Source organism: Pseudorasbora parva, chromosome 15 (assembly GCF_024679245.1).
Source record: "Pseudorasbora parva isolate DD20220531a chromosome 15, ASM2467924v1, whole genome shotgun sequence".
In the NCBI taxonomy this organism is placed as follows: domain Eukaryota; kingdom Metazoa; phylum Chordata; class Actinopteri; order Cypriniformes; family Gobionidae; genus Pseudorasbora; species Pseudorasbora parva.
Genome location: NC_090186.1, coordinates 31256318 through 31280452, shown reverse-complemented (window position 1 = coordinate 31280452; position 24135 = coordinate 31256318). Strand labels below are relative to the sequence as shown.

Here is a 24135-nt window from a genome sequence, read left to right as displayed (position 1 = left end):
CTTGTAAAGTGTTCCCGGTCTGCACTGGTCAGTAAAGTTGTAGGGAAGGAGCAGTGGTGAAGTGCACTGCAAAAAGTGCCTGATCAAATGTGTCATTTTCATTTCATAATGTAAAGGTGACACACGTTCGCAGGTTGGTGGTTTCCTTGACCACTCAGTTGTAGAAATGCATCTTGTTGTACTGAAACCTTTTAGTTCATAACCCTTGTAATGGCAAAAAAAATTAACTCCGTCGCTTTACTGAATAAGAGACAAACATTAGCCAATTATCTTTATAAAGGTGTATTTCTTGCAAGAAAGAGCCACAGTCAACACAGTCATCAGTGCCTGTCGCGTGGCGGTGTGAACTGAAGACATAACAAAAGTCACAATTGTCAAAACAATCCCTCTCAGTAGTTTTCCACACACGGCAGGTGTGTTAAACACAGCGCAGAAATGTCTTATATGGCAGAGACGCAAAGCTCCTGTATGAATACAAACACACTCTAAATAATCAATATTCTTCATCAGTGATTATAATTTTTCCACAACACCCTCCTCACAGGAGTATTCACACTGAGAGCCATAGGAGAAATTTCCATTATGAAAACACTGGACAGTAGCACGATCTGCTGGTGTGACTTCATTTGGTTTGCGTTTTACAACTGAAAAGCAGAAAATGGGTGTCCAGAGCTGATCAATCCACAGGAGATCCCAGGAGATGATGAGATGTGGTGTTATCATCTGATGGGTATCTTCAGCTATACCAATCTACATGTGAGTTTGTATGTGAAGAAGGATACAAGCTGAGAGATTATCACCATATCACTATTCACCATTAAGGATGAGCGCTTTTTTTGTTGTCCTTTTTTGGTCCATAAAAAAAAGAAGGGCATAGCATTAGAACAACACCAGGGTGAGTATGATGACTTCATTTTCATTTAAGGGTGAATTATTCCTTTAACACCTAAATAAAGATTTTTTTGTCATTTTTGGAATTTATGTCACTGCACCTCTTTATCTTTCCTCACCTATGTGCATAAACCCAATAGCATTGTGAGTGCAGAGAAAGGTTTTGTTTAAATAACCTGGGTCACGTTCATCTGGTCGTATCCTGTGACTGTGTCCTTTCCTGAAGCTGCGTTTAATCACGGAGTGCATGTTTGTTATATAATATATTTTCAGGGAATTTACAGTTCAATTGTCTCTTGAAATGTACCACCTTTTATTTTATTTTTATTTTTTTAATAAGTGTGGTCTTATGGTTTTCATCTAATCATCATATGCACCATTCTATTTGTGCAAGAGATGATTTTATGAAAAGATAAATCAAAAGATGACCAGCCATTTCCAGAAAGTGCCATTCTTTTATTGTCATGTTACATAATGTTTCAGGATAAAAGAAAACATCCTGCAATTTAATGCGAACGACTGATATATATGGGAAAACCCACTTTGCTAACAGAGCAAAAGAGACTTTGTGTGAGAACACACTGTTGAAACGCAACTATTCAGTTGAAAGGAGACCAAAGAAGACCATGGTATGTATATAGTCGTTGCATTATTGTAAGGTTTTTTGGTTCAATTTATATGTGCATTTATAGGAACACTTAAGTGGCTGTTTTTATTGTTTAGACTGGAGGTGTTATTGTTATGAAGCTTAGAGCTGTATCTGTGAACATGGGAGTTTTCTGGCTGATACTGGGTAAGTGTATTCTACATTCATAACCTTTGAGCAGGGCCGGTCCTGACAAATGTGCTGCCCTATAGGCAAGATTTTACTTGTTGCCCCTTGCATCAAGATTTAGCACTACATGTTATCAGTTTATGTTGTAGAAACACTGGCACTGTTTTATATATATATATATAGGCTGTATATATACATTATTTTAATTATATAATAAAATATTTTTTTAAGGCTGATCATAAACTATACAAGTAATAGCACCTATACCCCCCACAAATATTAAGATAAATAGTTGGGCAACATTTCCAAGCCCGGAGCCCTCCCCGGACAGCACGCCAAATACGCATAATTTTTACTCTATTTAATTGATGTAAGTGTGAATTCGTGAAAGGTTATTAAAAAATAATAATATTACATGTTTTTAAAAAACTGACATGTTTTTTTGTTTGTTTTGTTTTTTGTTTTGTTTTTACAAAATCACTGTCGGCCTCTGGTGAATTTTACGGGGGGCGTTTTTGGTTGTTGCTTTATTTAGTAATATTTTTTTTTTAAATTAATAAAATAATATCAGTAATAAAACGGGAAAAAATTGGCACCACTAGCAACCTATTCCGTGGACCGGCCCTGCCATTGAAAATAAAATAAATGTGTGAAATAGAAATAACTGTTAATTTCAAAACATCACAGTCAGTGTTGAAGGATGGACGTATCACTTCGACAACGTCACGAAGTCCTGGAATGAAACAAGGGAGTGGTGTCAAAAGGATTACACAGACATTGTGGTGGTTCAAAATGAAAATGTAACACATTTTCTTACAAAATATTTGCCTAAAAGAACCTCGCTTCCTTACTACTGGATTGGACTCAAAAAGATCAATGACAGTTGGACATGGGTTGCCAATGAAGAGATCGTGAACTATGAAAACTGGGCAGCCAATGAACCCAACAATGCTCAGTCTGATGAAAGTTGCGTGGAATTGTACATTAGCACTACAAACAAAAGTGGCAAGTGGAACGATGACAAATGCAGCAACAAAAAGTACCCTGTGTGTCACAAAGGTAAGGTGTCTTAGGCTTTCAATTTGTTAATTTATTTCCACTAGCCTAGAGAACATATACAATATTAAATAAGTTTCATTAGTCTATGAAATGAAATCTCACATGTGAGAGATAAATTAGGTGTTTTACATTCCAGAAAGGATGTTTCTTATAAATCTATATTTTCTTTCAGCACAGTGTCTAAGCAATTCATGCAGTGGTAAAGGGCTCTGTAAAGAACAAGTCAACAACTTCACCTGTGAGTGTGAGCCAGGTTTCTCTGGGCCACAATGTCAAACAGGTCAGAGCAAACAGTATTCAACAAATTTAAAGTGGTGAAACATGTTGGTTCTCAACTGGTGGGGTGTTCGTTCCACACCTGTAAGACCTTTGTTCATCTTTAGAACAGAGTTTAAGATATTTTATATTTTAGTCCCAGAGCATATGCAGTCTATGCACACTTTACTGTCCATGTCCAGAAAGGGAATAAAAACATCATCAAAGTAGTCCATCTGTGACATCAGTTGGTTGATTAGAATCTCTTGAAGCATTGAAAATACATTTTGGTCCAAAAATAATAAAAAATGCGACTCTTTTCCGCGTCTGTTTTCAAACCTCAAATAAAGATTCAAACGGCCATGAATCAGTGAATCGAACAATGATTTGGATCGCCAATATCACGTGATTTTGGCAGTTTGACACGTGATCCAAACTGCTGAAATCATCAGTAAAGTGGGCATAGACTGCATATGCTCTGGGACTAAAATATAAAATATCTTAAACTGTGTTCTGAAGATGAACGGAGGTCTACGGGTGTGGAACGACATTAGAGTGAGTCATTAATGACATCAATTTCATTTTTGGGTGAACTAACCCTTTAATAGTTTATATTAAAATAATCTTTACTTACGACATTCCATGAACATGCACATCTCTCTCTCTTTCTCTCTCTCTCTCTCTCTCTCTCTCTCTCTCTCTCTCTCTCTCTCTCTCTCTCTCTCTCTCTTTCTCTCTCTCTCTAGTTGTGTCATGTGAGGAACTATCCGCACCACAGCATGGCTGGATGAAGTGCTCCGGTCTGTATGGGAATCATTCCTTCAACTCAAGCTGTACATTTTCCTGTGTTGGTGGTTATAAACTGAGAGGCACAGCTGAGATTAAATGTAATTCCTCAGGTGCATGGAACGCACCTCCACCTTCATGTGCAGGTACAATATATTTTTCAATATTTGATTCTGTGTTTACATTTATATATACTCTCACTGCACGCGATTGGAAAGCGCTTCAGCCAACCAGAGCAACGAGAAGTGGTGCTTGTTGATTAAACATTCGCTGTATCCAGTCAGCAAAACTCCGAACACATCTTCCCTTTTTAAGAATGACTTCAGTGCCGTTCTTTATTCTTTTCTCAGAGAAAAACTTAACTCCAAGTCTTCCAGAGTCGCGGTCTTCCAGAGTCGCGGTCCCGCCGTTCGCCAGTTTCTGTATTTAGTTACACGCAAGCACAACTCAGCCGTCATTGGAGTGTTAAATGGATAAAACCAGTTATATAATCCTTAAAGGGTTAGTTCACCCAAAAATGAAATTGATGTCATTAATGACTCACTCTAATGTCGTTCCACACCCGTGAGACCTCCGTTCATCTTCAGAACACAGTTTAAGATATTTTATATTTTAGTCCCAGAGCATATGCAGTCTATGCATTGCACACTATACTGTCCATGTCCAGAAAGGGAATAAAAACTTCATCAAAGTAGTCCATCTGTGACATCAGTTGGTTGATTAGAATCTCTTGAAGCATCAAAAATACATTTGGTCCAAAAATAACAAAAAAATACGACTTTATTCAGCATCAGTCTTCTCTTCCGTGTCTGTTTTCAAACCTCAAAATAAAGATTCAAACGGCCATGAATCAGTGAATCGAACAATGATTCGGATCGCCAATGTCACGAGATTTCAGCAGTTTTTGGCAGCTTGACACGTGATCCAAACTGCTGAAATCACGCGACATTGGCGATCCAATCATTGATCGATGGACTACTTTGATGATGTTTTTATTAGCTTTCTGGACATGGACAGTAAAGTGGGCATAGACTGCATATGCTCTGGGACTAAAATATAAAATATCTTAAACTGTGTTCTGAAGATGAACGAAGGTCTTACGGGTGTGGAACGACATTAGGGAGAGTCATTAAAGGGGGGTGAAATGCTGTTTCATGCATACTCAGCTTTTTACACTGTTAAAGACTTGGATTCCCATCCTAAACATAGACAAAGTTTCAAAAACTAATGTTGGACGTTTGATGGAGTATTTCTGTGTTAAAAATACTCCTTCCGGTTTCTCACAAGTTTCGGAGAGTTTTTTTCGAGTATGGCTCGACTTGACGTTAATAGACCGGAAGGTCCTTGTATGGGCCGTACGGGCTCTTCTCCCGGTAGGGTGCGCGCGCGCGTGACTAGAGTGAGAGAGGAAATGCACGCCCATAAACATTGCTCTCAAGCTGCAGATCCAGTCGTCCGTGAACACTTATGTCGGTTATAGTCCGCGCCGCGCTCTACTTCATTCCTCCACTTTGACATTAAGCAACTTCAATGCTTCAGCACAGCATTCCGGGAAGGCAGCGCTGCATTTGAACCGATTTGAACGCAGAAATGACGGGAAGCTTCACAACATCGCTTCAGTCGCGTCGCAAAGTGGATCTCCACACTCCAAGAAGTGTGTTTTTGACGGAGCGGTCCCAGCGATAAAGGTTCGGTCCTGCTTTGGAAGCAGCCAGTGAGTAAAACTGCTTCAAATGTCTATGCTGTTGCTTATCGTCGCATATGTAAACATTAGTAAACGACACGATCGCGTGCTTCGTCATTCAAATGCGCTAACGGTTAGTCCATTGTTGTTCTATATATAACGTTACACTAATCTGACGGGCAAAACCGTTTTGCTTGCTACTGCTAAGGTTTAGTCGCATACAATAGTCCATAAACCGAATCATGTCCTCATAAACTGCGAGTAAAGACACACAAATGTTGACAGGCCACTAAATACAGTACATACCACAGAGACGGACGTCCTGCTGCTGCTGGTTTTCCTGTTCAATTTATTTCAGCTTCCGAATTTGATTCTAGATCATATCTATTAGCTGAGATCGATAGCAAGGGTTCCTCCACGCTTGAGGACGTCACTGCTTTGCGCGCATTCGTGATTCTTTAGCTCCGCCCACACGATACGCCTCCAGCCGCTCGTTTTTTTCCGGAAAGACTCGGAACAGCCTATATTTATTTTATAAATATAATAAAACTAAAGACTTTTCAGAGATATGAAGGATGCAATACTACTCTATAGGTACTCAAGATTGACATGAGATTCACTGAAACTGAGTGTTTCACCCCCCCCCCCTTTAATGACATCAATTTCATTTTTAGGTGAACTAACCCTTTAATAGTTTATATTAAAATAATCTTTACTCACGACATTCCGTGAACATGCACATCTCTCTCTCTCTCTCTCTCTCTCTCTCTCTCTCTCTCTCTCTCTCTCTCTCTCTCTCTCTCTTTCTCTCTCTCTCTAGTTGTGTCATGTGAGGAACTATCCGCACCACAGCATGGCTGGATGAAGTGCTCCGGTCTGTATGGGAATCATTCCCTCAACTCAAGCTGTACATTTTCCTGTGTTGGTGGTTATAAACTGAGAGGCACAGCTGAGATTAAATGTAATTCCTCAGGTGCATGGAACGCACCTCCACCTTCATGTGCAGGTACAATATATTTTTCAATATTTGATTCTGTGTTTACATTTATATATACTCTCACTGCACGCGATTGGAAAGCGCTTCAGCCAACCAGAGCAACGAGAAGTGGTGCTTGTTGATTAAACATTCGCTGTATCCAGTCAGCAAAACTCCGAACACATCTTCCCTTTTTAAGAATGACTTCAGTGCTGTTCTTTATTCTTTTCGCAGAGAAAAGCTTAACTCCAAGTCTTAGCTGGTTAGGTCAAAGCTGATTCGAAAGACCGCCGTTCGCCAGTTTCTGTGTTTACTAGAAGCACGCAAGCGCAACTCAGCTGTCATTATATTAAGCCCCGCCCACCGACTCTATACACAATGTGATTGGCCTGACCAGAGTTTGGTTTTTACAGCTCAGAAGTGTATTGAGAGTTGCTAGACGATGCTTGCGGCAGTTAGATTTGCTGCCGCTAGGGTTCGTCTAGATTTCTAGGCTAGGGATGAGGTGCACTTAAGTAAAGCCCCTCTATAAAGTATTCCATTACACTTGGAAATACGTCACAGCACTAAAAAAAATTCAGTTGCTACTTCCGGTTCACTGGGACTTTAATGGCAGGCATCACAGAAACTGGTTTATTAGGCTGCTGTCTTTTTAAAGTTCTGCCACTGCCGAACATGACACGGATTGGATGCGTTGTCAACCGCATCTAATTTTTCTCAACCTTTAAGTTCATTTAAGATATTATTTAACTCATTTTTAAGACTGCTCTTTTGAGAATACTCGACAGAATGGGCATTTTGGCATAATTCTGTGTATTGTTTATTCTGGCACGCTACTGACATGCGACTTTCTGTTGGTTGTGTGTGCATCTCAATCAGCTCCCTAGTGCAGTAGTTAGGGCACTAATCAGGGAGTCGGCTTACATTCATGTATACAATGATTCACAAGCTAGGGAGCCGATTGAGACGCACCCAAATATTGCGTTAAATATTTTTAACATGTTAAACTGACAAAATTAATCTCATGCGTTAGCGCACTAATTTTGACTAAGCTACCTAAAGATATAAATATATGCATGCAAGTTTGAGTTGTTTTCCTCTTGCAGTGGAGTGTTTCCCCCTTTTTTTATTTGGTGGTGGACTGATGAACTGCACTAAAGGCCCTGACGGCTCCAGATCTGACTGTAGAGTACAGTGTCCACCTGGACAATTGCTGCTGGGCTTTGCTGAGTTCACCTGCAGAGCTGATGGCATGTGGGAGTCTTCCTTTCCATTGATGTGTGCAAGTAAGGAGTTTGTCCTTTTTATTCATCTACCACGTATATGGAATATGAGAGTATCATGTTGGTAATAACATCATGTGCGATTTTTAACAATTTAATTGAAAATATTTTAGTTATTTAATTACTTAAAATATCATATCCAAGAAATATTCACCATACAAACCAAGTGTAAATGTTCTTATAATGAATATACAGCCTGGGAAAGAACCAATACAGTCATTAAAAATAAAGGTTCCAAAGGGGGTTTTCACTACAATCAATGCCATAAAAGTACCGTTTTTGGTTTCCCAAATAACATTTTAGTAAAATATCTTATAGTGTGAAGAACATTTTAATTATCTGAATAACCTTTTAAAGAATTTTTTATGCAATGGAAAGATTCAATGGATTTTAAAGGTTCTTTATGGAACCATCAGTGGCAACCCCATATTTTTTTTAAATAAATTTATCATCTGAATGCATAACTAATTTAATTCAGAACTATTCCCACAATAGTTACATTTAAAATATTTTGAGGTTTTGAGGAACATTATTCCATATGATCTATGAATCTCAAATGTTCATAATAAAAGATTTAAAAAAATTATAGAATATATATATTCTATATATATATATATATATATATATATATATATATATATATATATATATATATATATATATATATATATATATATATTTATTTATTTATAAAAATCGATTTGTTTGTACTTATATTATTATATCTTTCCTCAGGTTTTGTCCATTTTCTAATTGCTCTTTTGGCATCTGTTGTCATCTCAGTTTTTTGTGGCTGTTTTTGTTGCTCCATCTGCAGAAAGAGTGAGTAAGTGGGGGTTTGAATGATTCATCAAATATCAAACAATTTCTTACAGAAAAAAGTAAAAAAAAAAAAAAAAAAAAAAAACCAGAAATTGTTTCCTTTTTAAATTTGGTTGTAGGCAGTGAGATTGAGGTAAATTGTTAACCTTAAATTTCCGGATGATTTAAATCATATTTTTAGATCATTTAAATTACACTTTATGTTAATCTTACTCGGTTTTCTTGCAGAACTCAACAGGAAAAGATGAATCCAGCATTTGAAGCAGAACACACAGCTCCAGATAACCCTCTATGTTCAGCATAATATTGTCTAATCTGACAATAACTGGATTTGATGTTATATTTGATTTGAATGAATTGTCTTAATCTTTTTCAGTTCATTCTTATATTACAGACTAGCCTTTATGTGCAAAAACTAAATCAAGTTAATAATCCCATTGTCATCTTTTGCACAATTCTTAATGTCGTTCATTGTTGCTGTAATAAAAACATTATTCCGTGTGAGCTGGAGAATGACATTAAAGCGATTTGATTTCTGGTATATAATATGCAAAAGTCTTGTCGTTATTGTGCTGTAATCTTTGGCAGCACTATTACACAATTTCCCATCACTTAGTTCCCATGCAATGCAACTGTCTTAATATTGGCAAATCATATTTGTCAGCTATTTTGTATGCATTTAACTGTGAACGTCCTCTCAGAATTCCTCTCAGAGTAAATTACACTGCATAGTTGAAGAAAAGGTAAGATGAACAGTCTGCTTTATTTTATATATATTTAAAGTAAATTTTCATGTCTTCAAACCAAAGGGTCTAGAGGTCTAAATGCTGTTTAGAGTAATATTGTAATATTTATACAAATTTAAAAAAAAATCAATAGCATTTGGACAGCTACACCCTTTGGTTCGATGACATGCATAAATGAAAATAAAAATTGTCCTGATAAATACTCACATGTGCATTTCTAACATCCTTCAGATGGTTTTGTGGGTGAATATTAGACTACTTTCTGGATATCTTGTCCTTATAACTGGAATTTATAATGGTATGTTTTCATTTGATATACTTCTAATCAATATGTTTCTTAAATAGACAATAAACTACAAAGTTTAACCATAAAATTAACAAAATATCAAATACATTTATATATATAAAATACATTTTAATTAAACAAAACTGTGTGTCTATCAGTCAAGGCCTGGACTTACCATTATAACATAGACACTGATGTGGAGTGGACAGAAGCTCGTCAGTGGTGTCAAAAGTATTTCACTGATATGGTGGCCATCCAAAACCAGGCAGAAGTTGCATACCTTAACCAAATTCTACCCTTCCATCGGACATACTACTGGATTGGCATTAGGAAGATTGATGGACAATGGACATGGGTTGGGACCAAAAAGCACTTGGTCCCTGAATCAGCAAACTGGGCGAAAAATGAACCAAATAACAAGGGAACCGGAGAAGACTGTGTAGAGATCTACATTAAAGGGCAAAAAAACACAGCCAAGTGGAATGATGAGAGGTGCAACAAAAAGAAAGCAGCTCTCTGTTATTTAGGTGAACACACTTGATAACATGACATTTTAATTTGAGTTGAGATCATTTTAATTTAAAATACAATCAAATCAATTATTTTAAGGATGTGCTGTTTATTTGGATAATGAATAAGTGTTAATGTATCCAGTTCTGACTGAAAGCACTCATTGTCATTACACTTGATTTTCTGTGTAGCCTCCTGTTCAGATAAATCCTGCAGTCAACACGCGGAGTGTGTGGAGACTATTGGGAACTACACGTGTCAGTGTGACCCCGGTTTTATGGGTCCACGCTGTGAGGAAGGTGCTGAGAAACCCATTCAAGTTCAAATATCCCAGCTGTGTGTTTTTGCTTTTTTTAACAAAGTAATTAATTTTCTCTTTTGCAGTTGTCCAGTGCGGGCCAGTTAAAAGTCCACAGCAAGGTTTTGTGAAATGTGATGGTATCTTTGGAGCATTTCATTTGAACTCATCGTGCCAGTTCCAATGTGCCACAGGGTTCAAGCTGGAGGGGGAACAAAGGCTACACTGCCTGGCATCTGGGCACTGGGATAACACTCTTCCTGTTTGTCAGGGTATGGAATAGAAACACCCGTTCACACCAAGGAGGATGATAACTATAATGATAAAATATATAGTTCGTAAATTCTCAAGCTCTTTAAAGCAAGATGGATTCTGATTGGCTGTCGATGTTTTTTATCGTTTATCAGCTGGAAAAAAATCTAAAAGTGATTCCAACGATATTGTTTCTCTGAGCCGTTATTTTTTTTATAGTTGTGGTATGGACTCTGCTATTCTTTTTACAGTATTTAGAACAATATTAAAGCGGCTGACGACAAAACTTCCGTCTGCGCTTAGTGAACGAAATTGTCCACTGGTGTGGATGCTTAGGCTATATGTTTTTGCTATCTTTATAGTTATGGTTCTAAATTAAGCCTTAATTAGCTTGATAGTGCACAGTAAAAATGCTTTCTTTCAAAGTTTTATAGAAAATAATATTTAAATCTTTCTACTTCAAAATGTCACGTTTCCTTCAATATGCAATTTTGCAGTTTCTTTGTAATTATTTGTGATATTTACAATCAATTTATGAGGTACAATTGTCAGTGTGGGTAATAAAAAATAACTATAAAATATAAAATATTTTTTTTGTTGTTTGTTGTTGTTACCAAGCAGCAACCTCCCCCAGTTTATCTTGAAGCCAATAGACACTTTTTATTTTTCTGGGTTTCCCAGAGCAGTATAGTTTTCATAGTTGGATTACATTTTATAGCGGTGAATGAGAGAAATAAATATATTTTTTGTGTCCCCATTTGCTCAAATAGCAAAAGAAAAACTCCACAATAGTGATTTCACAGCTTTCAAAAAAAAAAAAAAAAAATGGAGTGAGATTGATAACGGCAGTGAAAAGATAATAATAATAATAATAATAAGTTTTATTTATATAGCGCCTTTCCAGAGCTCAAGGACACTTTACAATAAACAAACAACAATAAAGCCAAATGACAAACAGAGTAGACAGAACAACAGTAGGCAATTGAGAGTGCAAGTATAATAATACAGAAATCGGAGTGAAAAAAAAAAAAAAAAAAAAAAAGTCTTTAAGACCTATAACATTCAGAAAAGAGGTGTGTTTTGAGCATGGATTTGAAATCAGAGATAGTGGCAACAAAACGGAGTGATCGGGGTAGAGAGTTCCATAATTTGGGTGCTATTACACTGAATGATCTGCCCCCCATTGAAGCAAGGTGATGCCGATGGACAACGAGAAAGTTGGAATCAGCAGATCGTAGAGAGCGAGTAGGGTTGAAGGGGAAAGAAACATGTTCATTTTGCCGTTGTTGTGCCAAATTGACCCCTACCAAATTATTACCCTCAGTCACTACCTGATTGCCTAATCCTAATCCCAACCCCTCCCCCACAACTAACCCTAAACCTACCAATACTAGGGGGTAAATATTTGGCGGGGTCAGAATTCGGCACAACACCGGCACTCCCACACCCTCACAGCAGCGGTGCAAAAGTAATATAAAACAAAGTATTACAAATGTACATACATTTGAAAATACAAAAAACTTTGCAGGATTTACGATATTGATGGCTGTTTAAACGTGTGATCACAGTCAATGAAAAGGGTCCATACGGAAATGACTTAAACTGTAATTCATCGACTGGCCACTAGAAACAAGCTCCAAAAGGGAGCTAAATTATTTTGCGCCCCATGTTAAAATTCCAACCTTTACAGCAGAAAAAAAACATGTTTATAGCATGGTACAAAGTGTCGTTTTAATTTTGCCCTTCATGACAACTGTGAGGGGGTGAATTATTTATAACTCATTCATTTACATTATAGAACACCTAAAACACCTAACACCTAAAAGTTCTACATATGTACTGGGGGCCAGCTATAGTAGTCGCTGTGCAAGTAAACTGACGCTAGAGGTTGCAGCCTTTAGCCTTCGTGTTAGAGCTTCTGACTCTCATGCTGGCAGATATTTTGTATTTTGAAAAGTATTTTGAAAGCGGCTCCCGTTTCAAACACTTGAAAACACAAGTAGGCGTCAACCAGTGTACCGTTAGGCTGATAGACGCCTGCATTCAAACACTCCGTGTGTATCTGTATATGCACTCTATGAAAAATGTCATTGATGTATATTTACTACATGTCATTGTAGCCAATCACAGACGTATTTGATGAATGTGAGTACAATGGGCAATCAGAGATGTTTACGATTCCGTTCAACAGCACTCAAAGCGCCACATTTTACCGATTTGGTATAGCGCAGTCGTACTTTTGACAACAATAGCAATAGTAAACCTCACTTCTCTGATCTCAAGAGACGCTCTAGCAACTGACGCTAGAGGTTGCAGTCTTTAGCCTCCTTGTTAGAGCGTCCGACTCTCATGCAGATGTTTTTTACAGTCTATGTGTGTTAACCTTACAGCTTACATATGTTACCTTTACAGCTGTCCAGTGTCTGCCAATCACTGATGCCCCTGGTGGTTGGAGTATGAACTGCACTCATCCCCTTTCCATCAATAGCTTTAACACTAGCTGCGAGTTCAAGTGCGAGGAGGGATTTGAGCTCCAAGGCTCAAGTACAACCTGGTGTGACCACACTGGCCAGTGGACACACAACCCCCCCAGTTGTAGAGGTACAGCACATTTGCAGAATTTTCTTTCCTCAGTCAATCACCCAGGCAGTTGCTGGTTAATTCAAGTGCACTGAATATTAGGGGTGTGGAGGTACACGTATTCATACTGAGCGATTTCGATTTAGGCTTGTTTTATGCACGTAACATACTTCAGGCTGAGTTCCCAGTTCCCACACAGATTAAGTAGCCTATTCTGTCCATTTTATCATGAAATTCAAACAATAAATCCTGTTTTGACGTTCTTCAATGTGATGTTAGAGCTTACTGTATTAGCGCAGTGTGTGAGTGAACGCAATCATCTCTTCCTAGTCAAAGAATAAATTATGAATCAACATCTAAAGGTATGTTGAGGATACACTAGGCCTACATCTTACGGAAACGTATCATATGTCGCTTAATCGCTCAATCAATGTTTCAACAGTGGAAAGGCATCAATAAAACAGTGTAAACAATGTCACGTAGCATTACATTTACCTTATAGGCAAGTGTCCACATCTCAAGTGTGCCACGAGTACTGAAAAGTGAAGACAAAGGGTCTCGATCGCCCCCAGGTGGCTGGATGTAGTATAGGTCACAAACCCCGCCCTCTCCATGAAATGTACTGTAACTGTAATCTCTTAACATTTCCATAAATATTTATTTCACTCAAAAAAAAATTGTGTGGGCGGGACCTTGATATAGCAGCTCCACTTCGCGCTCACTACTGCGTAGATTAGGGCTCCAAGTTTCTACTGCGCAGACTCAAGACCCAAGATGCAGCGTCATATTTGAACTCTGCATGACTTAATTTACATCAACAGAAAGAGAGTGAAGATGCATCGCCCATCTTTTTTTAGCCTATGCCACCGCTGGTTAGTTCGCTCTTTCACTATATTATCTTATATATTCATTATATTCTAGGCTACTTACCCTGTTAGTGATGTTTTGATTATTTAATGTATGTTTAAATGAATCTGTCATGAAAATGACAGCCACTGTGTATAAATTATTATATTTCAACAACAAAATGGAATAAAAACATAATTTTATAATTAGATTTAATGCAAAAACATGTAAAAAGTAGCCTACATGTTTGCATACAATGTGTATTTGAGTGTTGATTATTATATCTAAAAATAAATAGAAACTGAATTTAGGCTAATATTTGGGGCTCTGTTAACCTTTAATATTAAAGTAATGTGCAAGTAGGGCTCACTGTATAGTTTACAGCATTATCTTTAAGAAACTTTTAGTTATAATTAAATTTATTTAAGGACAGACACAATTTGTTCAATAAACCATTTTGATAAAAATAAATAAAAGTGTACGTCCTTTTTGTTCTTGTGAAACATTTTAATGTTGGGTAACACTGCTGAGACACACCCTGGAAGTGCACTTTCTGTTCCCAACGAAACAAAAATATATTGCAGTATATTGGAAAATATCATGTAATACATTAGGCAATATATTATATGGGATTTAATATTTACATTCTACAATATATTGCAATATATGAAAGCGGCAATCATTTGTATATTGTGCAATATATTACAGGAATATATAATATATTGTATAATGCCATCAATATATTATTCCATCTATTTACAATATATTATAATATATTTCAAGTAATATATTGGTAAATATATTTTCCTTTCGTAAGGGGTGTGTTTGAGCAGACACTATCAATGAAATGATGTCTGCATATGTTGCAGTGGTGACCTGTAATGCCGTTTTGCTCCTAAAAAGAGTCATCTGACATGTGCTGTTCATTTTGAAAAATTGTCTCTTTGTTCTTCCTGCAATGCTTCCTGTGATGAGGGATACAAACTTAGAGTTGTTTTAATCATTTTTGGCAGTTGTAAAGTGTGACCCACTGAAGCCCAGCCCGCATGGCTCCCTGCAATGTTATGATCCTATGGAGGAGTTTGCTTATGGCTCCACTTGCTGGGTAAAATGTGACTTTGGTTTTGTCAGCAATGGTACAAATTCCACTCACTGTACCTCACATGGGAACTGGAGTCACATCCCGCCTGTTTGCCATGGTAACCTGCTGCTTGAATAATACATTACATATATTTTCAGTTCAAGCTGTAGATCTGACAGATTCACTTTATGAGTTGCTTCTGATTTTCCCACAGCGGTACAGTGTCCACCTCTCTCTAATGCCCCAAGTTATGGAAGTGTGAGCTGCACACACCCCCTTTCCAACAACAGCTATAACTCCAGCTGTGAGTTCAAGTGTGAAGAGGGTTTTGTGCTCAACGGTGCAGATTCCACTTTCTGTGACCACACTGGGAACTGGACACACAGTACACCCATTTGTACAGGTTTGGCATCAGTTCATATAATTATTGTTGACCTAATACCAAGTACTGCATATGAAACGTTATTCACTCTTAGAAGAAAACGCTCTACAACCCTCATCTTTTCCTTGGGTCATTTTGACCCGAAACTCATTTCAAAATTGATTTATTTATTTTAATTTTTTACAAAATTGAGTGTTCAAGACATTAGGACTTCTGTTGAACTTGAACCAAGAATACACACACACACACACACACACACACACACACACACACACACACACACACACACACACACACACACACACACACACACACACACACACACACACACACACAAATTACTGGATTCAAGGAGTTTATGTGGTTGTAATAAAAACAAAAACGTAATAAAAACAAATCCTTCCCTCTTGGGTCAAATTGACCTCCTTAGGGATGAATGGAATGCGAGGAATGCTTCCGTAAACTAGAAAAAAACCTAACAAATGCTCCAAATTAAAAACTAAATGACAAGAGACAAGTCCGAGTGCAAATACCAAAGAGTCCAACCAAAACAATAGAAAAACGTTTCAAGTCCAGACTCAAGTACTAGTAGGCTACAGAACCAAGTATATAACCTTTTAGGTGTTCCCATCATATTTTAAATCTGTTTTTATTATTGTTCTGTACACACATGATCAGGTTTAAGGGTTTCAGAATTTTTTTAATGATTTAGAACAAAAAATATTTATTACTAATCTCATTTAAATTTTAAGCTGTGGCTTGTGACCCTCTCGTGGTCCCTGCACAGAGTCACCTGACCTGTGCTGATCCACTGGGAAAGTTCTCTTTTCGTTCATCTTGCAATGCTACTTGTGATGAGGGATACACACTAAGAGGAGAATCCACACTCACCTGTCTGAGTGACGGCAACTGGACAGCAGTCACACCTGCATGTGAAGGTGGGTTTTTGGAGCCTACATGATTTCTCAGTGTCATACAGACATATTTAATCCACAATGTGAGCAATGTAAAAAGGTCATCATTATGCTCTAACTGAAAGTGTACTTCAAAAAAAATATATATATAAACCATGCTCTTTTACACTACCACAGTAATTTTAGCCTATAATTTTATCTTGTCTGTTTTGTTTTAATAATTTTTGGCAGTTGTAAAGTGTGACCCACTGAAGCCCAGCCCGCATGGCTCCCTGCAATGTTATGATCCTATGGAGGAGTTTGCTTATGGCTCCACTTGCTGGGTAAAATGTGACTTTGGTTTTGTCAGCAATGGTACAAATTCCACTCACTGTACCTCACATGGGAACTGGAGTCACATCCCGCCTGTTTGCCATGGTAACCTGCTGCTTAAATAATACATTACACATACATATTTTCAGTTCAAGCTGTAGATCTGACAGATTCACTTTATGAGTTGCTTCTGATTTTCCCACAGCGGTACAGTGTCCACCTCTCTCTTATCCCCCAAGTTATGGAAGTGTGAGCTGCACACACCCCCTTTCCAACAACAGCTATAACTCCAGCTGTGAGTTCAAGTGTGAAGAGGGTTTTGTGCTCAACGGTGCAGATTCCACTTTCTGTGACCACACTGGGAACTGGACACACAGTACACCCATTTGTACAGGTTTGGCATCAGTTCATATAATTATTGTTGACCTAATACCATTGAACTACTTTATATGAAACGCTATTCACTCTTGAAAGTTTGAACAACCCAACAACAGCTCATTGGCTTTAGGTTTTTAGGGGTCCAGGTCATTTTGACCCACAAGGATTTTTTTTAAAAAATCTTTAATTTAGAACAGAAAAATTAATTACTGTCTCATTTAAATTTTAAGCTGTGGCTTGTGACCCTCTCGTGGTCCCTGCACAGAGTCACCTGACCTGTGCTGATCCACTGGGAAAGTTCTCTTTTCGTTCATCTTGCAATGCTACTTGTGATGAGGGATACACACTAAGAGGAGAATCCACACTCACCTGTCTGAGTGACGGCAACTGGACAGCAGTCACACCTGCATGTGAAGGTGGGTTTAAATCTATTTCAATAACTAAAATAAATTCTTCAATTTAAATCCTTGCTTTAAACAATAGCACCATGCAAGCATTCAGGTTATAAAATTTAGGGGGGAAAAGTTATTTAACTGGGTGTTATAACACCACAGAGATAGTGTTATATAACACTAAAGTGAAATTTGTAGATGTGAAATTTGTGATAGTGTTATATAACACTAAGTGAAATTTGTAGACGTAACATTTTTGTGTGCGCATGTGAAAAGTACAAAGACCGGAAACTACTTTATTTTTAAAAAGTTAGATTTAAAAAAGTGTACATATTTAAATAAAATGGCAAGGAAGGCATTAATTATAAATAAATAGAGCACAAAAAAGCAAACTTTAGCCACTAGTTTTGAAATAAAACTTGCACTGGTATATATCTTAAAAAGCTACCTAAATGTCCTAATTGAGCTGTGTGAGGAAAGTCCCAATACGAATGTTTGCTCATGATTTATATGTTCATAAAGGTTTAAGTTGCTTAGAAGTTTCTCACACATCCACAATTTGTTTTTGTTTTGTTTTTTCCATGTGCACGCTAAAGTTTTGTGTATGTGTGTGTGTGTGTGTGTGTTTAATGGAAATGTGACGGCTTGGATTTATTTATAATATAAATAAAACACTAATTATTATTTGTAAAGATAAAATACAGTTAAAGTACCCTACATTACTAGATGGTTGCTGTAGATAGTTATTACAGGACAACAAATCTGTGTTGATTTGCTAATAAATCCACACGGACTAAACCAAAATATAGATTGTCCTGTTGCAGCTTACAAAATGCATCAACAGAGTTCTGTCAGGTCTATTAAGTCAAGAACAAATAAAATGATTTTTGAATAAATTGCAATTCAAGTTGATAATTCTGAATGAATGTTTTGGCGGTATGGCTCTGTTCAGGGAGTCTTCTAACCTTTCATGAGCACCATGAAATAGGAGAGAGTCAGAGGACAGCAGCAGCATTAGGGAACGCTCGCACAGTTTAGGGCTGTGAGAGCTGAACTATTCCCCCTATGAACAGAGCAGCAACGATGACAAAGTAAAATGCCACGTTATACACGACATGGAGGAGCTGGGGCGGTGGTGGGCAGCAAAGAGCTAGCAACAGCAGTTTAGGAGCGAACTGAATCTGTTTGAAGATGAGCGCTGTTTATATCATAGCCATTAGCAGCGAGGGGAGTTGAACAGCTGATGCACTGATGCAAATCAGCTAATGCATCTTAGCTGAGCAGAACCAGCTGATGAGACCAAATAGTCTTAGCAGCATCTTGACTACCTAGCCTGCCAGAACTGACGCTTACGCTCAATTAATACCACACCTTCACAATGATGAAATAATTATATCAGCATAAACATGCTCTCATGCCGTTTTACTATCTTTTCAGTTATAAGATGTGATGCTCTGGAGTCTTTTCAGCACGGCATTGTGCAGTGTCAGGAACGCTTGGAGAAGTTCAGCTATGGCTCCTTGTGCTGGCTGGAGTGCGTAGCTGGATTTACTTTGAATGGAAGTAATTCCACTTACTGCACATCACAAGGGAAATGGAGCCAGGACCTTCCTGTTTGTCAAGGTTACCAAACCCTCTTGATACTCTGTGATGGATAAATAGGAAGGTTATTGAGGGAGGTTAATGGGTCTCCAAGAGGTTTAGATCTTATAAAACAGACAATAGATAAGTTATTTGTATTGCCCCCTTCTCCAGTCATGCCCTATCATAAATAAATAACAAAAAATGTAGCACTGACATCTTAAACTAACTATACAGTCATGGACAGAAAGGCATTATATATCTTTTGATTCTCTGTCCAATAGCACAGCAGTGTAGCCCCTTAATTGACCCCTCTCATGGTACTGTAACCTGCACGCATCCTCACGGGCAGTTCAGCTTCGGTACAGTGTGTAAAGTGAACTGTGAGACAGGCTTCAAACTGCATGGGACACCTCGAATCGAGTGCTTGGAGATGGGGAAGTGGACAGACACCCCACCCTTCTGCTTGGGTAATCACTTTTGGGTCTTCCTATTTCAACTCAGGCGTTGTGATGTGTCATCTTTTGATATCCTGTATTCATCTCTGTCAACCCATTAAAGCATGAAGCTTATAAGTTTATAACCCAAGGAAGCAGATTATTATGTACGTTGACATTGTCCATTTATTATTGTCCATAGCTCAACAGTGCCCTCTTTTGACCGCTCAAGAAAATGGCTGGATGAATTGTTCTCATCCTTACTCCATGTTTAGCTACGGCTCGCAATGCTTCTTGGGATGTGAGGCTGGATTTGAAATTACAGGAGAGCCAGACATGGAGTGCTCTGCTTCTGGGAACTGGAGCCAGGAGATGCCCTCTTGCACTGGTATCTACCTCTCCACAAAAATTGAATGCTCCATTTGGTTCATTTTTTTCAATATCTTCGCATTAAAAGAACATTCTCTTTACTTTTGTAACCATAAACTAACATTCCCAGAATGTTCTGTGAACCAAAAATTGTTAGCTAGTCAACCCCTGTTAAACAATGATAAATATATATGATCAGGCCATATCATTTAAAACTGATCTTAGAAAGAATCATGGGACTAAGTGCTTTACAATTGTTTCTCTTTTAAATGGCAGCTGTTCGTTGTGAGCCCCTTTTATTCTCTCAACGTCCTGAGCTGGGAGCTCTACCCTCAATGAACTGCTCTCACCCGCATGGAAACTTCAGCTTTGGATCTCAGTGTTTTTTCAAGTGTGCCAGGAGTCATGAGCTCAATGGAACTAGTCAGCTCATCTGCACATCCAAAGGATACTGGACTGACTCTCCACCCAGTTGTGTTGGTAAGATAAACTCCTCTTAAAGGGTTAGTTCACCCAAAATTGAAAATTATGTAATTTATGACTCACCCTAATGTCGTTCCACCCCCGTAAGACCTCCATTCACCTTCGGAACACCGTTTAAGATATTTTATATTTAGTCCGAGAGCTTTCTGTTCCTCCATTGAAAATGTATGTACGGTAGTGTCCCTTTCCAGAAAGGTAATTGAAGCATCCCTGGACTACTTTGATGATGTTTTTATTACCTTTATGGAAATTGACAGCATACCGTTACAAACATTTTCAATGGAGGGACAGAAAGCTCTCAGTCTAAATATAAAATATCTTAAACTGTGTTCTGAAGATGAATGGAGGTCTTACGGGTGTGGAATGACATTAGGGTGAGTCATTAAAGACATCATTTTCATTTTTGGGTGAACCAACCTTTTTTTGGTGCATTAATTCTGTGGAAAAATACTGCATGCACATTACTCACACTAATACTTCATACATTACAAAAGGCAGAATGCATAATTACACTGGAAGGCCATTAAAACATTCTGACAGGGGCTTGCGTTGTATACGTGCCCACCGGTGTCTACTACTAGCGGAACCCTTGAAATGTTTTTAAATGCAACACAATAAGCCCTTGAACGCTTGGAATCCAATATGGAGCTGATTTAGTATTGATCGTTTTTTTCTTTATAAATTTGTGTCCTTGGGCTGTTAAAAAAAATATTATAGATTATGATATTAATATATTTATATTATATATAAAATATTTCATAAAAGTAATGACTTTATGCAACAATTTCTTCTCGTCTGTGTCAGTGTCCTATGCCGTTTATGTTGTCACCACAGTTCAAAGCTTCCTATAGTTCTACGTCAGTCGCCGACTCACCATTGGCCGAAGCTGTTCACATGAGCAACACGACGCAGGCGAGAGGCTGATGCAGGAGTTAGCCAATGGTGAGCCGTTGTTCTGATGTTGAACAAGGAAGCGATGCACTTGTGCTAACAACATAAACTGTGTAGGACACTGACACAGACTTATTATATATCTTAATTTGTGTTCCGAAGATGAACAAAGGTCTTATGGGTTGGGAACGAAATGAGGGTGAGTAAAAGATGACAGAATTTTCCTTTTTGGGTTAACTAACCCTTTAAGGTCAAAATAACTCCAATATCATACACTATTTTGTCCATTTGATGAAGTTAAATGCTTCAAATTTGTGGTGGGAATTCCCCTGAGGGGGAGTGAGTGTGTCTAAAAGTGGAGTTAAAAGCAGTCAGTGTTTCTGAAACTTGGATTAGTAAACCCCTGGGGGTTAATGAGTTGATAAAAAATGTAAGAATGAACCTCAGAACTTTAACCTCAGAGAACCACGAACATGCACATGTGATGTTAAGTTAAGTATGTCAAAGGGGTTCGGGTGACAAAAAGTTTTGGGAATCTCTTCATTATGACATTTATTATAATGTGCTTTCAGTACAGGAGATGTCATTGAGTGCTGGCATGCTGATGTATGTAGCTGTGGGAGTTGCTTCTTCAGCTGGTCTACTTTTGCTTGGAGGACTAATCCTTTTGTTGATGCGCCAATTCACTACAAAGGGTAAAAGAATAATCATTTTGCACTGTTGGCATAAACATTTTTTTAAGCAGTAAACTATTAAAAAGTATAATCTAATAGCATTTAATAACATTATTTGGTTGTTATTTGACAAATGCCTCAAGTCGTTCACTGTTATTTGATTATTTAGTGCTTCCAAACCTGGTTGTATGTTTAGCTTTAGTCAATTTAGTTTATGTTATTGTGATGGCCAGTGATGTGTTTTGGTCTAATTCAACAAATACCAGTACAGTATTTTTAAATGCCGTTCCAAACCTGTATGACTTTCTTCTGTGGAACATAAAAGATATTTTGTCTTAGTGGTGTCTTTGCCCATACTATGGTAGTCTAGTCAATAGTCCCGTTCACACATTAAACCCAGAAAATTACAGTAAAAATAACAGATTGACTTTTCCAGTAAATACACAAGTTTGCTGTTCACATGAGCAATGGCGGTCTGTTTTTTTATACAGTAATATTCGATCCAAACATAAATACCAAAATAATGGTAAACTCTTGACAATTTTACTGTAAATTCTTCATCCATCTGGATGAGAAGCATTTTTCATTATCGGCCTAATTTGACAACATTGTTTTTACTTCTGAGTGACAGGCATAAGGGGATGATCACACAGAATGTGTTTCATTTCTCAAAATATCTTCTTTTGTGTTTTGCAAAAGAAAGTCATATGGGTTTGGAACAACATTAGAGTTAGTAAATGATGACAGAATTTTCATTTTTGGATGAAATCCAAATTTCACTTTAATTTGTTTCAGTTCTAACAGTAGGCCTATCTTAAGACACTTATTCTTCTCCGCAGCTCACTACAGTCTGAATGAATCTTCATGGGAAGGGGAGTTGAACCCAGTATTTGAATTCAATTAAAATACAAATTTACTCCAAATCTGGGTAAAGTAACCCATATTTTCCATGTTGTTTTGTTCTTGCAATAAATTAATATTTGAATAGAACTGTGTGTTTGTAAAAGTTATTTGCACCTAATAAAATAATTTCTGTTTCCAGAGTTGATATATGCTATAATGTAATATTAGTGCAGGATCATTCCTTAGAGTCTGTGTGGCACCTTCACTAAGTATGTGAGAGACAGTATAGACACTGCCAAAAACACCCTGTTGTCCACTCGCTCACACACCCACTGTTTCATAAAGCCTCACGCTGGACATGCTGCCCCAGATCAGACACCCAGGCCAGGACATGCTGCCTCTGGGCACTACGCCTACTGTCACCCAGGGCCACAGTCTCTAGGCCTCTACATGCCCCTTCACCTTGTTCCTTCTATATGAGAGTGCAACGCTTTAGGGTCAGGAGCTAATGAGCAATGTCTATGCTTTACAATAGATGCCAGAAAAAAAGGGATTTACATATTTTTGCATAAAATTACATATAAAACGAATATGATTTTTGTGATGTGAAATGTTGGCCTATATGTATTTTTCTTTTTTTTTTGCTGGTCAGGAGGAGCCTGGAGCCCTTCTGCATTTCAGCACAGAAGGAGAAAAGTTGCACGGGTGCCTAACCAGTCGCATCTGTCCGGACATTAACGCAGCGTGACGCCAATTATATTATATCAAGAGGGAGGGTCTGCAGCCCATCCTGGCACGAATTGCATAATAAATAACTGATCAGCTGACTAGATGCCTCCTGGCTGCTATCATAAAAATAACGAGGCTATTGCTACCCGCTGTGACCGTATGATAGCGTTTTGATTATTTTTCGTTTGGTTGGCTGCTTGGTCTGCCAACTGACAGTATCGCGCCAATAAATGCACGAGAGACTGAGATTCTCGTGCCAGTGCTGCTTTAAGCAGATTAGTGAAGCCACTCATCAGTCAACAGACACAGTTGCAAAATATTTTTTACTGATTACATAAAAAGTCGAAACTCATCTGCATTATTTACTGCGATCAACCAATCAGATTTGAGGACAGGTTTACAGTTAAAGTCCTAATGAACCATGTAAGAAATTCTGCGTTCCAGGCTACCCGTGTTTTTCCAACCTTCTGTCTGTGAAAGTGAACTGGACCGGTAGTCAAACCCCTGACTAGTTCCCACCATAGACCATAAAAAAATGAACTCTAGATCGATGAACGAGCTCTGACGTCACATAGCCCGCGAAAAAAAACAATGGCAGCGGCCCCCTACGGATGCCTCAA

General features: G+C 38.0%; 2 protein-coding genes across 2 annotated transcripts; both read left to right on the top strand.

Moving 5' to 3' along the window:
- The first annotated feature begins 1634 nt into the window (after positions 1 to 1634).
- On the top strand, positions 1635 to 8838 carry LOC137041944 (L-selectin-like). The gene is made up of 8 exons (XM_067418622.1): positions 1635 to 1684; positions 2354 to 2725; positions 2898 to 3005; positions 3727 to 3912; positions 6271 to 6456; positions 7533 to 7712; positions 8445 to 8531; positions 8760 to 8838. Exons 1-8 carry the CDS (start codon positions 1660 to 1662, stop codon positions 8777 to 8779), a joined length of 1164 nt encoding a protein of 387 aa, XP_067274723.1. The 5' UTR covers positions 1635 to 1659; the 3' UTR covers positions 8780 to 8838.
- A 358-nt stretch (positions 8839 to 9196) lies between these two features.
- On the top strand, positions 9197 to 22927 carry selp (selectin P). The gene is made up of 18 exons (XM_067418620.1): positions 9197 to 9274; positions 9509 to 9575; positions 9722 to 10090; positions 10265 to 10372; positions 10458 to 10643; positions 13036 to 13224; positions 15063 to 15248; positions 15345 to 15533; positions 16265 to 16450; positions 16658 to 16843; positions 16944 to 17132; positions 17347 to 17532; positions 18946 to 19131; positions 19374 to 19559; positions 19729 to 19914; positions 20172 to 20375; positions 21842 to 21964; positions 22783 to 22927. Exons 2-18 carry the CDS (start codon positions 9509 to 9511, stop codon positions 22845 to 22847), a joined length of 2991 nt encoding a protein of 996 aa, XP_067274721.1. The 5' UTR covers positions 9197 to 9274; the 3' UTR covers positions 22848 to 22927.
- The last annotated feature ends 1208 nt before the right edge of the window (positions 22928 to 24135 follow it).